General features: G+C 45.5%; 1 protein-coding gene and 1 pseudogene across 1 annotated transcript; one reads left to right on the top strand and one right to left on the bottom strand.

Moving 5' to 3' along the window:
• The first annotated feature begins 649 nt into the window (after window positions 1-649).
• Window positions 650-1779, top strand: LOC124667627 (RING-H2 finger protein ATL74-like). Its single transcript, XM_047204894.1, has 2 exons — window positions 650-855; window positions 946-1779. The coding sequence occupies exon 2, from the start codon at window positions 1030-1032 to the stop codon at window positions 1642-1644; it is 615 nt and encodes a 204-aa protein (XP_047060850.1). The 5' UTR covers window positions 650-855; window positions 946-1029; the 3' UTR covers window positions 1645-1779.
• Window positions 1780-6835: 5056 nt separating this feature from the next.
• Window positions 6836-12927, bottom strand: LOC124663943 (annotated as a pseudogene).
• Between the last annotated feature and the right edge of the window lie 1213 nt (window positions 12928-14140).

The following is a 14140-nucleotide window of genomic DNA, read 5'->3' as shown; positions in this document are numbered from 1 at the left end:
GGAAAGACCTTTACCGACCGGACTTACGGTGACCAACAATGTTGGTCGGCAAAACTAATTCCCGACCGACTTTCTGCAGGTGAAAATGGCCTTTCCGACCAACTTGTATATAGGTGTTGTAGTGTTGTGGTGTAGTGACTACCTCATGACTAACGGTAGCTTCCTCTATAGTTTCATAGGCAAATATTACATAGTATACTTCACATAATATCTAGAGAGAAAACTAATACATGTTTATAAACTGAAATTATAGATTACTCCATCTTTATTTCATATTATAATATTGCTACGTTTCTTCATCTCTCCAAGAACAAGGTAAAGTACTCACACATGGAGGAAACCAATGACATCCCATTGTAGCCATATGAAAAGTATACGTATGAGGATGAACTCAAGTGCAAATTCACAATGAAGATTGAAATTACAACAAGAAAGGTGTAAGCGAGATGGGAATGGTGATGGTGATGAAGATGGAGCTGTTGAAAATGACGGTGATGATGCCTTGGTCTCCAACTGTCCGACATTCAGAGCCACCAAAAATCACAGAAAACTCATGTGTAACACCTTGGTCTCAGAGTCAAAGTTTTCATCTTGTTGCTTCATTTCCTCGAAGCGTCTTTTCTCTTTCCTTCGCCGCTACTTACAAATTCACACGACAGTGATGTGCGTCTACTGAAAGCTCGGGTAACCTTGGAAAAATATACTCGAACCGCTCTGCTCAAATTCAAATCCACATCTCCCGAAGCTGACAAAAGTCCAAGCAGTCCGTATTTTCGCGCCAGGAGGAATGGCCATGTAAATTGCAAGACTTGTCTCACCATATTTTCCAGCCTCATATAAATCCACACTGTTCGTGACACTGACACCACCCGCGTTGACCTAGGCACCGTGTAACCCAAGGTATATGAGGAGATAACTAACGCATGCATTGCAGACTACTAGCTAGCCACTACTATTCTCTCTTCTCCCGCCTTGAGATCCTGATTTGTAGTACAGGACACAAAGCTTGGTTACCGATCGATCCGCGCCATGTCAGGGAACCCGCCGGAGGCGTCTGGCAACGTGGAATATGACGTGCGGCAGCAGCACACCTTCGACTGGAGCTACCTTTTTCCTGCAGGCGGCATCCTTTTCGCGCTCGTCTTCGTCTTCCTCGCCATCCGCATCTTGGTGCGCGCTCTGATGCTCCGGTTTCGCGGAGTCGGCCGCCCCCGGTCTGGCGGCGGGCTTCCAACCGCCATGCTGCGCTCCCTCAGAAGTATCAGCAGCAGCAGGCGCGGGCTGGCTGTGTCCGCACTCTCCGCGCTGCCGGTCACCGCGTACCGGAAGGGCGTTATCGCCGGCGCCGGCGCCGGGGCAGCTGACTGCGCGGTGTGCCTGTCGGAGCTTGCGGATGGAGACAAGGTGCGGATGCTGCCCAACTGCGGGCACGCGTTTCACGTCGAGTGCGTCGACGCCTGGCTGCGCACCAGGACGACGTGCCCTCTCTGCCGGGCTGAGGTGGAGCTGCCCCAGGGGATTGGGAACGGGAAGGCGGAGGCGGCAGCTCAGTCGTCGTCCTCGGCCATGGAGCCGCTGCCGCGACCGGCGTTGTTCGGTGCAGGAGGAACCTTGATCGTGACCGTGCACGGCGTTTCAGGATAGCCGGCGAGACGTGCCTGGGTCAACATCGGGGTAGGGTAGTCCAATTGGAATCTTCCTATTCCTTACAAGGACTAGTGGATCACTTGTAACCGCATCCATCTATTTCATCGAATGAGAGTTCCTTGAAGTTCCTAACCCCAATTGTGGTGATTATTTGATATTTTCTCAAGTCGATCCAGGGCTCAGGCCTTGTCTTTGCACCGATTTTACCTTACCTCAGTGCTCAAGCCTTGTCTTTTGCACTCACAAGCTCTTTAACGATTTTACCTTACCTCAGGCTCAGGCCTTTGTGACAGATGCCTGAAATAGGGAGGGCCATGAGTGCTCATCTCTCTGATTGGCTTCCATATATCTTCTGTAGTGACGTAAGCCTGGTAGGATGGTAATTAGTTGTGGCCCGTGGGAGATGAGAGTGAGACTAGTAGGCTCATGCCTTCACCCCCCCCCCCCTATGGAGTCTCCATAAATGAGTGATTTACTAGATGGAATAAGCAATGGTTAACAGTAGTTTCTACCTCGAAAAAAAACAGTAGTTTTACAGACTGTAGCACTGCGCACTTTTGATCGCTGTACCTGCACTTCGATCTGTACTATCTATCTATCTATCTATTATATTATTAAAACAACAACCAAGGAATGGCTCAGATTAAGCACTTCAAAGCCAACGCCCCAGATTTAATGAAGATAAAATTTGGAAAAAACGTTCGGTCCATCGGGCAGATTTATCCCCGTATCGGTTACTCCCTGTTTAAACAAATTCCGAGAAGTGGTTACGATCTGAAAATGGCTCAGGAGTATTAAGAGTCCCAGAAGTGCACGCGACTTTAATTAGTCTAAACAAAGTCCTGCACGCATCCCTCATAAAAAAAAGTGTTACACGCATAGCTCACGGCTCGGAAAAATTGCAACCGCATCCAGCAACCGCATAGGCAATCACCTCGATCTCTTGCCTCAGCTATGGCCGCCGCCATCTCCAACACTGTCAGCATGGCATGGAGCCTCTATGTCTATGGGCAGCGAACGTTGGATGGGCGTTTCTGGACTCATCTTCTCTCCCCGTGATCTGCAATTGAAGATCACGTCCTCCTGATCTCACATGTCCCCGCTCTCCTACTGCCTCTTAAGTTCGCGCGCCTCAAGCATCGTCAACGGCCGCGAGCTGCGTAGCCACGGGCTCCAGAAATTAGACGGTCATCGTTGCAACCATGTCAATCTGCAACTCTCCCGTTAATAGATTCTTTCACATTGCTCTTGACGTCTGACATTGTGTGCCTCTGACGGCGGCGATCAGCAGAAGGTTTGCTACGGCCGGCGGCAAACTCGCATCCATCACAGCTAGCGCGGCAGCGCTCTTTCACATTGCTCTTGAAGTCTGACATTGTGTGCCTCTGACGGCCGCGATCAGCAGAAGGTTTGCTATGGCAGGCGGCAAATTCGCATCCATCACAGCTAACGCGGCCAGCACCCTTTACTCGGGTCTAGAACCAATATCTTGATTAGAGATTACAGATTACAGAACTGTTGTTCTTTTTTTTCCTGCACTTCTCATCCAATCTTTGATTTATTTCCATCTTATTGGTAGCAACGCTGGTGCAAGAAGCTGGACTAGTAGTTCAAGTCTTGACCAGACTGGGCTGAAAGAGATTAGATCAGGTACGACTCATGTATAATTATTTAACCATGCCCTTGAGATCCCTAACCTCAGAAAAAAGATACTGCATGGACATGATCTCGGTGGCGCATCTCGGCAAGAGTTCGGGGCTTCCGGCCGGCATGTCATGCCGTGCATCACGGCGCAGGAGGCAACAATGCGAGCAAGATTGCGTTTTGACACCCGGGAGCATATGCTCCCGGTTTTTAAACTTCGTTTTAAATGCTTTTTTAAAATGTTGAAAAATTTGAACACAAAATTTAGTGGATACATCTTGAAATTCTACACGTTCAGAAAGTTGTTTCACAGAAAACCGACATTTTGAGTGCCATCCGTAAAAAAGACAAATTTTTGTGTAAAAAAAGGTTGTGTACGAGACGTTTTATTTGTCTTTTTTAGACAAGTCACAAAAAATGTCGGTTTTTCGCAAGACTTGATGTGCGCACATAAAATGTTGATGCATAAGCGAGAAATTTTTTGTTTGATTTTTTTGAACATTTTAAAATGTTTTTCCGGTGGCAGGAGCATATGCTCCCATGTGCCGAATTGAATTTCCGGCAAGATTGCATCTACATCTTGCTAGCGCATTATTCGCAGCTGATGGATGTGGCAGAAGATTTCTGGGAACCGGGACGGAGACTGCCATGGCAGCCATGCCGAGCAGCCAAAGAACGATTGTCACCATCTACTTTTGCGTCCAACTGAAGAGCCAAAAGATCGCGTCCATGTTGTCCAAGAACAACCGACACTTTCAGTGTTACAGCTTGAGCTAGCGATGCAACAAGTAGATGCATGTTTATTTATCAAGTTGAGGTCTGACCAACCGATGGGCTGCCAAGAAAAATAAGAAATGCTAATTTATCCATCAAACCTACTATGATTAATACGAAGTTAGCGATCAAAGGTATAATCTTCACCCTGTGATTCTTCTTATAAGATGCATTAGCTTTATTGAAAAAAATTCCTCTATTCCATACTTTCTATTTTAAAATACAGAAACACATATTATTCTTCATCAAAATCAAACTCTAATTTAGTTTCTTTATTTTGTAGGGTTGAATATGTATACTTATGCAAGTGGATTAAAAAATAAAGAAAAATGCCTATTATTTGTTTCTCCCGTTTTCTAAGTTGTTGTGTTCCTCACAGGAAAAATGATGTGAGCGATCTCTTCAGTAAGTTTGGCAACTGCAAATTAAATGGAGGTTATTTAAAAAAAACACTCCCTACTTATGCCATTAAATTTATAATAGTCGTATATGTTTGCTTCGTATGCTCCCCCAGCATTTCCACCTTAAAAGGTTTATAAAGGCAAAGTGCTTATTATTTGTCTCGCCTGGTTTCTACTGTTGTATTCCAGCTGGCAAGAAAATTGATGTGAGCATTTTCTTCTGTAAGTTTAGCAAGTGTAAATTAAATGGAGGTTGATTTAAAATCAGTGGCTGACTATTGATGCCATTAAATTTCTAATGATCGCATTTTTTGCTCGGTATGCTGCCAAGAACATATCTGAACTCAAAAAAAGTCCCTGGCTTCAAGATTGGCTGAAGGGTAACATTTTTTTTAAACAAAGCTAAAGGGTAACTATAAATGGTCTATTTGGCGATAGAGAGCATAAAAACTGATGTTGTTTATGCTTACTATTTACTAAAGCTTACAGCCTCAGTTCATTAAATCATTACACATTCTTTGCTTAGATAATTTGTCTTTTTTTTTAATCATTGCAGGTTAAATAGGTATACATGACAATAGGGTTTCAATAGACTCATTTGGGCGAAAATTTGAGGTAGCTTTTACTTCCTGCATTTTTTTGTTTTCTCAAAATAGTAGTTGAGTTATTTGTATTTGTGCACTTAAGCAGTAATATGGATATGTTTATTGGTACTTATCGCTCAATTCAAAATTAAATGATTCTTTTGTACCATAATTTTGTTTTGATAAAATGTAACATTGAGTTTCTAAAAAAGAAATTTCTATTCGACGAATTGCTTATGGACAAGAGATTTTTTCATTTGTCAGCAGAGTTGCAATCACGTCGCATCTGAAGCATCAAGGAAAAACCCGTACTCTGTCCAAGTCCAGACACAACCCGTTTAAGTCAACACCTGCTTGCTCCGCAAATGAGCATAGTCTAAGATTGTTCATAGGGAATTTCATACTATATTTTTCTTAACAGAATTTCGAAAAGAGAACATGAGCTCTAATACGATAGTAACATTCTTATAAATTTTAAATGAATTCATGGTTCTACACTTCTACTCAATTGTACGCCCCCAAATCTACAGCTTCTCAAAATTTAATGCATTTGTCGTATGTAGCACCAAGAAGCATTTTCCACTGTTTTGTTTCCTACAGTATACATTAAGCAATGATATGAAAAATATGTCTATTTCTATTATATATTTTATATCCAATGCACCACTACCACTCATTTACACAAAATAAATAAAATCCGCTGAAGTTTGTGAATAGTGGCCACAATCCATCCATTTCTTTTCTTCAGTTATTTTACTACATGTTTATCATAACTTAACATTTCTATCTTCATATCAACATCTCAAAGATAATATAGTATACCTTGAACACACAAATAAATAAAAGTACAAAATCTAGCCGCGCAAATGCTCGGGTCGCTCTGCTAGTTATCCAATTAAATCACATGTGTAGTCTTGCCCTGGGGTTAACGAGGATCGTCTCATGCATGAAGCATGCATGGTTTAGACTTCAGACCAAGATCGTAGAGTGCTTCAAGAAAAATTCTGAACATATTATTGTCTCGTGATATCTAAGGTACTTCACATGTTATCTTATGAAATATGAATGAATCTAGCTTTGTATGGCAGTACAGTCATTGCAATGAGAATTACCTTTCAGCCGATCTTTAGCACTTGTGCATATAGGATTAAATTGTTCATGCACTTCTATTCATGTCATGCATGTTGTTCAAAAGGGGATAACCCTGGCCTGTGCATCGATGGAAGCTAATATTTCATGGTTTGCTAAGATCTCATAGGCGCGTTTGGTTGCCTGGGCCTGATTCGTGGCTCACTGGCGCAGCCATGCAAGCACACTTGCGCGTCCAGAACGAGCCACGAGTCGAAATTGGTCTATTGTTTGGTAGGTCGGGCTGCATCGGCTGGACCAGAAAGGACTTTCTGTTTATTTGCCTGTAACCAAGCCCAAGTCTCGATGTAGATGATATTAGGCCTGTTTCGTACCATCCAAGCATGTCTAGGGTTACCTCTTCTCTACGACAGGTAGCCTTACCATGCTCTCACCTCTCATCACACATAAATCACAGTTTATGATAGTTGCAATCAGTTCACGAAATCATCCCTAGCTACTACGAATGGTAGTTCATAACACGATGCTCCCTAGCTACTACGAATTGCAGTTTATCATAACGGGGTCGTTCAACATACGGGGATCGAAAAGGGGTCGAGAAACAGGGGATCATAGGGGTTCTTCTTCTTCTTCACTTCTTCTTCTTCACTTCTTCACTTCTTCTCAGATGGTGGTGTTGCCTCTGGCTTCCCACATTGCGTCTGCCCACTCTTGCCTCTTCACCTTCCAGGCATCATTGTCGCCTGCTTCCACGCCATGGCCGGTCTCTACTTCATCAAAAGTGACAACCGCTTCGAAGAAGTCATCCTCGCCCCAACCTAGGATCCAGTTGTGAAGAATGCAGCAAGCAAGGACCAGCTTTACCTGAGTGTCAAATGTGTGAAACGGTTTCTGGTCAAGGACCTTCAACCTGTTCTTCAATGCAGCAAAGGCCCTCTCAATGGTGACTCTAAGGCTTGAGTGTCTGAGATTGAACAACTCTCTCGCATTCAGAGGTTGGTGCTTCGCAGAGAACTCGTTGAGGTGGTACCTTGTTTTCCTGAATGGAGGTAGAATTCCAGGTCGGCATGCATATCCAGCATCTCCAAGGTAGAACTTACCATCAGGGATTAGCAACCCATCAGGCCTTGACAAGCTGTCGGTCAGGATGCTCGCATCATGAGTTGAACCCTCCCACCCAGCAAGCACGTAGGTGAACCTCATATCGAAATCCACAGCTGCTAGAACGTTCTGGCTGGTGTAGTGCTTCCTCCCGCGGAATGCTGCAGACATTGATCTCGGTACCTTTGCAGTGACATGAGTACCATCAATAGCCCCAATGCAATCCTGTAAAAAGATTAGCACACAATCATGTTTATGACAGTAGCACACATTTGATAGGTAGAAGGAACATGATTTTGTACTCACCCTGAAATAGGGGAACCACCTGTAGCTGTTCTTGATCTTGGTTGGTGTGGTCATTGATGCTGGCTTGATCATTTCACCTCTGAGCTCCCCAATAGCGTACAACACCTGCTGGAATTACCGAGAGATAGTCTCCGTGGATCGCCTGAATGTGTTATGGATGACTCTGAACCTCTGGTTATGACCGGCGACATGAAGAAACATTGCGACTTGTTCTTCGACAGAGGTGTGGATGCTATCAGTCAGCAGTCCTCTTTCCCTGAACGTTTTCACAAGTGCATGGAAAGGGGCTCTTCTCATCCGTAGCATCTGGATGGTCTCTACGTCGTTGCAGTTGTAGATGTTGTTTAGGTTGGCAATCCTCTCCTGATCTCGTTGTAACATAGGTCCGTAAGTCACACGAGGATAAGCAGCATGCCTAACTGCTCTCTTGTGGACCATCAGGATCCAAGCTTGTACGCAAATGATGAGTGCTGCGGCGTGATGCACAAGCTGGAGCTGGTCGGTCTACTCAAACAAGATCTATGCATTACGAACGGTCTTATCGAACCCAACCAGTTCTACGAACATGAATCGAACACTACAGTAGAGCAGAGGAGTTTCCCCTTACCTCCATCATGGCGGATGATGGACACGGCCGAAAGCCGTCGCAGATGTGCGCAGGCTCCACCGCGGCTGGAGAAGAGGACCCTGGTCCGGCGCCGGAGACCGAAGGGAGATGCGCGCTGCCAGATCTGGGTCGCCGCCGCCGCCGTCGGTGCAAAATTTGGCGGAAGTGAAAATTTGGGAGGGGGCTAATGTAGAGGGTAACCGAAGAGGGAGGTTACCCCTAGCTTTTCCGCGCAACGCCGCTGGGATTTCGGCTTCTCCCGCCATGCCGAGGCGGAGCTCCCGCGCGAACGGCGTTATCGATTTTCGTCTCGCCAGGGCCTGGCCCTGGAGAAACTGTCAAACCGGACGTTCCTCCGGACCTATCCCAGGGACGCTTTAAAACCCGTACTATGCAAGAACGCGAGTGCGTCCAGGGAACCAAACGACCCGAAAAATGCTGGGCCGATACGAGCCAAGGAGCGTCCAGGCTACCAAACGTGCTCCTAGTGTGAGAACCACCTCTTCGTGAGGTGGCTGCGCTAGGTTCAAATCCTCTGCTCCACATTAATACACGTTAGGGTTTTTCACTATGAATTTAAAGAGATTCACAGCGCCATGTCTCCATCAATTAACTGTAGGCGGGCGCCATGTCTCCATCGATTAACTGTAGGGGCCATGTACGGTGTGTATGCATAGTCTACGGAAAAAAAAGGCATGAAGGAACGTTCAATTTAGAGGCTAGAGACGCTAAATTTCATTCCTATATGGTTGTAAAGATCCTACTAGAAAGCCTCGTAGAAACGTCTTCTTATACACCGTCTCAAATACCATAAATACGTATTGCTAGCGGCCCAAAAATAAAAATGAGACATTTCTTAAAGCGTGTTTATGCTAACAGAGGACCTTTGTAGATGCCCAACATATCGTCTCTACCAACATTGAGTTGCTTTATTGCAATCTTTGAATGGAGATTATTTTGTGTATATATAATTAATTTATTCTTCAAATCTTTGCAAATTTTCAAAAGACACTATAGAAAATACACTGCACACAGTGAAAAAATATTTTTTATATCAATTGATGACACCATACTTTACAAGTGAAACGTACACCCTTACAAGGATTAGCATAAATGCTGTAATAATACATAGAATTTCCTTACGATAATTCCCTATCTATTTAGAATTAATCTATTCGATCGAGAAATCATATGTTGGATATTCACTACAGGAATGGGCCGATATGCCGAGGGCCGGGAACCCTCGGCGTAGCCTGTTTTGGCCGTCGGCATAGGCTACGCCGAGGGCCTCCCTCGGCATATCTCCTCGGCGACTATCTCCCTCGGCAGAGTCACTATTGCCGTCAGCGTAGCCCGGCCCTCGGCGTAGGACACTACGCCGATGGCAAAACCCTCGGCATACAAATTTAAAAAATTCAAATTTCCATTTTCAAAAAATATAAATTCCGAAAAAAACGAAAAAAAAGATCATTTTTGGCTATGCCGACGGCAAAACCCTTGGCATATAGTTTTAAGTTTTTTCAAATTTTAATTTATTTTACACCATTTTTTCTTTTTTTCCTTTTTTACTTGTTTATCCTTCACCCAAGACACTTTAAGTCTAAGTACACTTAATCTTAGGTCAAACTACAATCATGGTTAAACTTTTCAGTCGGTCAACCATCCTCACACTACTCCAGCTTGAGCACGCTTAACTTCTTGGTTTCATTCGGATGAACTTTCATTAAAGAATTGACACTTTGCTGATAATAATAGCATATCAACCTATTAACCCTTGGACCGTGATGTCACACCTCTTTATTTTTAAATTCCAAACAATTAATTAAGTAAACAACAATGGATATATAAGTAATAATAATATTGAATTCAAATAACAATGAAATGATTTTATTTTTTTTGTCTTTTTCTGTTTAATATGGAATAATTAATATCTTTAAATCAGAAAATCGAAATTCCACAAATAATATGTCGAAATCGATCAAAAAAATGAGAGGAATCTAAATATAACATCCATATCATCATTTGAACCTAAAAATTAGAGGAATCCAAATATGACGTCCAGTCTGCCATCTGGCCAAAACGGGCCCCCACGGAGATGCGGTATGGCCATACCGGACGCGCTGGTGCACCCGTTCACCATCGCGCTAAACGAAAAAAATAGCACATAAAGTGATGTGTCGTATACCTAAAACCTTTTTTCTCGGAATTTATTGAGCGACGGAAAGTGTACCCCTAGTTTAAGTTCGGTCAGTTTCCAGCGGATTCGGCGGGACACCGCAGGAAGCCGCATGGATTTCCAGATACCTAGCGGGCACATATGGCATGTGATATGTGGTGCAGAGGAGGTGTCCTACCACTACGCGGAGGTCTCGCGCAATACTAAAATGATCCCCATGTAGCTGCTTCACACAAAAAACCGTTTTGACACCCCGAAAATGAAAAAGCCATCGCCCATGGGTTGGATTAGAAATCCGCTCCCGAGGCCTTGCTTCCCATCCCAGGGACCACACACGTGCCAAATATGGCCTCGTTCCGACAAACTATGCGGTGTCATATGTCGTTTCCTACTCATTTACCCTAAAAGCCATAGAACTACAGACGTGATAACCATATTTGTGAAGGATTTTCCAAAATAATTAGCGTATCCTAATTCCGACTTTTGAAGTGGTTAGTAGGACACATAAAATAACGCTATGCGGCTCCGCGGGATTTTCTGACTTCGTTTAAATTGCCATCTAGCCAAAACGGCCCCCCACGGAGATGCGATATGGCCATACCGGGCGCGCTCGTGCACCCGTTCACCATCGCGCTAAACGGGGAAAAATTAGCACATAAAGTGATGTGTCGTAGACCTAAAAACATTTTTCCCGGAATTTATTGAGCGACGGAAAGTGTACCCCTAGTTTAAATCCGGCCAGTTTCCAGCGGATTCCGCGGGACACCGCAGGAAGCCGCATGGATTGCCAGATAGCTAGCGCGCACATATGACATGTGATATAAGGTGAGAAGGCGGTGTCCTACCACTACGCGGAGGTCTCGTACAATACTAAAATGCGCCCCATGTAGCTGCTTTCACACAAAAAAAACCCCGTTTTGGCACCCTGAAAATGAAAAAACAATCGCTCATGGGTCGGATTGGAAATCCGCTCCCGGGGCCTTGCTTCCCATCCCAGGGACCCCACACGTGCCAAATATGGCATCGTTCCGACAAACTATGCGGTGTCACGGGCCGTTTCTTACTTATTTCTCCTAAGAGTCATAGAACTCCGGACTTGATAGCCCTGTTTGTGAAGAGTTTTTTCAAAATAATTGTCGTATCCTAATTCCAATTTTTGGAGTGGTTACTAGGCCACATAAAATGACGCCATGCGGCTCCACGGAATTTTCTGACTTTGTTTAAATTGCCATCTGGCCAAAACGGGAATCCGAGGGCATATAAGAAAATGTTTGAATTGTTACTATATTAACATGATAGTGCACATGATTCAAATATGCATGATTTTGACATAAACGGATAGAGGATGTTTTTCTGAACATTTTTTATACCTTATACGCATTTTTCTGACATCATATGAATTAGTTATAATTTTTACAAAATTAGAAAAATTTGAAAATTGCCTACGCCGAGGGTGGCCGACGACGTAGCCCTGTCTACTCCTAGGGCCAAAGATATGCCGAAGGATGTCCTCGGCGTAGACCTCGCTACGCCGCCGGCAACGCTACGCCGAGGATCGGACTGGCAGGCTGTCTTGGCCGGGCCATACGCTGACGGCCTCGACTTTTGGCCGTCGGCGTATAAAAGGCCCTCGGCATATCGCGCCATTCCCGTAGTGATTTCCATACATGATTGAATAATGCATGGAATTTGCGTATGTAATTTCGTCACTAATGAGAATTAATCTATTATTAGATTCGCGAACTTCTGCGGACTTTCTTTGCTCTCTGCTATTCCGCCTAAAAAATCTTCTCAAAAAGTATCCTGCAAAGGGCCAAATGCACGAGATTTCAGATTGAGTACCATGTGCAGCAGAAAAAAGTTCCAGTACGATAGAATTTAGAAGACATATACAGTATTGGAATGAGTCCAGCAAATCTTGATCCCCCAAGCGTTTACTTGTTTGTTTTCTCGGGTGCCCTCCAATCTACATCAATATATCAATGACTAGCAGGCAAATGCAAGGACGAACACTAATTTGAACCAAACAAAGAATGGTTTTGGAGATCATAGATGGAATAGGCGGAAGAGCAATTGGCAGTTGATCGAGTACAGCCGTATGAAACAATTTAGCGAGGGCAACACTCATTCTTTGTTCTGAAATAATCTACATTATAGCTCTAAAATTTATTCTAAAATACTCTATATTTTAGCTTTTAGTCAACAACAAATGATGTGGTTTTCTCTTTTTATTGGAGGTTGTTATTTTCAATGTAGCTTGGATTGAGAAAAATAATAGGCGTAGGATCTTTTCTAAATTTAGTACCAACAAACCCGCACCCCCTCCCGACCCCAAACCCTAGATGCGCCTTCCGCCGCCGCCGCCGGCGGCGCCGCCGGGCAAAGACCGCGGGACGTGGCGGCAGCGACGGCCTTCCCTCGTGACGTGGCGGGGATGGCGTCCAGGGAGTCTCTCACGCGCGGCGGCCCTCCCGCCTCCCGGATGGCTGGGCGGCGGCGGCTGACGGGGATCGAGGGGCGACGGCGGCCCTCCCGCCTCCCGCATGGATGGACGGGGACGGTGGCCAGAGTCTGTGTTGCGGCCTCCCTGCCTCCCATCGGCGGCACGCCGGTGGTGGTTGGTGGTGGCAGACATCGCCATTCTCTCCGCCTCTCGCCGGTGAGGGGCGATGATCTTGGGCTTCTCCCACGGTACGAGGTCGCCCGTGGCAGTAGCCTTGGGTTCGACGGTCGAGGCGGCCTTCTTCTTCACCGGAGGAGGTCGGCTGGTTGCTGGGGTGGCGGATCACAAGATCCCTCTACCCCGGCGATGAAGATCTATTCGACGACGAGCTAGCGGCGAAGGGGCCACCGGTGAACACAGCGCCTTGACTTCGTTCTTTGCGGATGATGGCGGCGGCTATTGGCGTCGTTCCCCTGCGAAGGCATCATCTTTGCTGGCCTCTCCGTTTGTTCTCGCTGAGTTGGGGACTCGCGGCTGTCGGTGAAAACCGTGTCAAGATTGGCGGGCGATGGCGGCGTTAAGCGGCGCTTCCTTCTTGAAGGCATCATCGTCGTAGTCCGCGGGAACTCACTCGTGCTGCTCCGGGGGAAACCCTAGATCCAGTCAGGATCGGACGATGACGGCGCTCCCTGCGTCGTGCTACCTCTTGGGGCATCGTTTTTGGAGCAACGGCTGGATGGAGGTGGTTTTTGGTGGAGTGGTGTTCATCTACCACGTTGTCGTCGATGATTCTCAGCGGCGTGGAGCTGCGGGGTATCGAAGATGGGCGAGGACTGCTGGACGCGTGCGGGATGGTGGAGCTGTCTGGCGTCATGGTGACATCGACGGCAGGTCTGGCAAGGTCTATGCGGTGATCCCTCTTGAAGATGGGTGCGAGAAAGATGGTGGTAGCGATTTCTGTGGCGTGTGTACTGGCGTGCGCTCAGGGTCCGCTCGACTGGTTGTGCTTCTCACCCGCAAATGGGCGGCTTGGAAAGGCATTCAGTTTTAGATGAAGTGCGTTGGTGTATTGTCGTGGTAATGGCCCTGTTCATGGTCAACCCCTTCATCGCTCTTGTAGGCATAGCGAGTTGTCGCTGGAAAGGTGGCTTCCAGTTGATCTTTGTATCTCCCTTGTAAGATTTTGTGAATAATTTAATTAAAAAAGTTGTGTGCATCCTTTGGATGCAGAGGCTGGGGCGTTGCTCCCATTTAAAAAAATAGCTTAAATTGGTTGTTCACATATCTAACTAGTACTAATAAATGCAATACTAATTTATTTCATTTTTCTAGAATGTAGATTAAATCAGAACGGATGAAGTACTTGAG

Source organism: Lolium rigidum, chromosome 6 (genome assembly GCF_022539505.1).
Source record: "Lolium rigidum isolate FL_2022 chromosome 6, APGP_CSIRO_Lrig_0.1, whole genome shotgun sequence".
Taxonomy (NCBI): Eukaryota; Viridiplantae; Streptophyta; class Magnoliopsida; order Poales; family Poaceae; genus Lolium; species Lolium rigidum.
The sequence above is the reverse complement of the archived record's forward strand: the minus strand, read 5'-3'. Positions and strand labels throughout refer to the sequence as shown.

Bases quoted from the DNA above. Each gene is read 5' to 3' on its own strand.
- LOC124667627 (XM_047204894.1), top strand. From the start codon at position 1,030: ATGTCAGGGAACCCGCCGGAGGCGTCTGGCAACGTGGAATATGACGTG.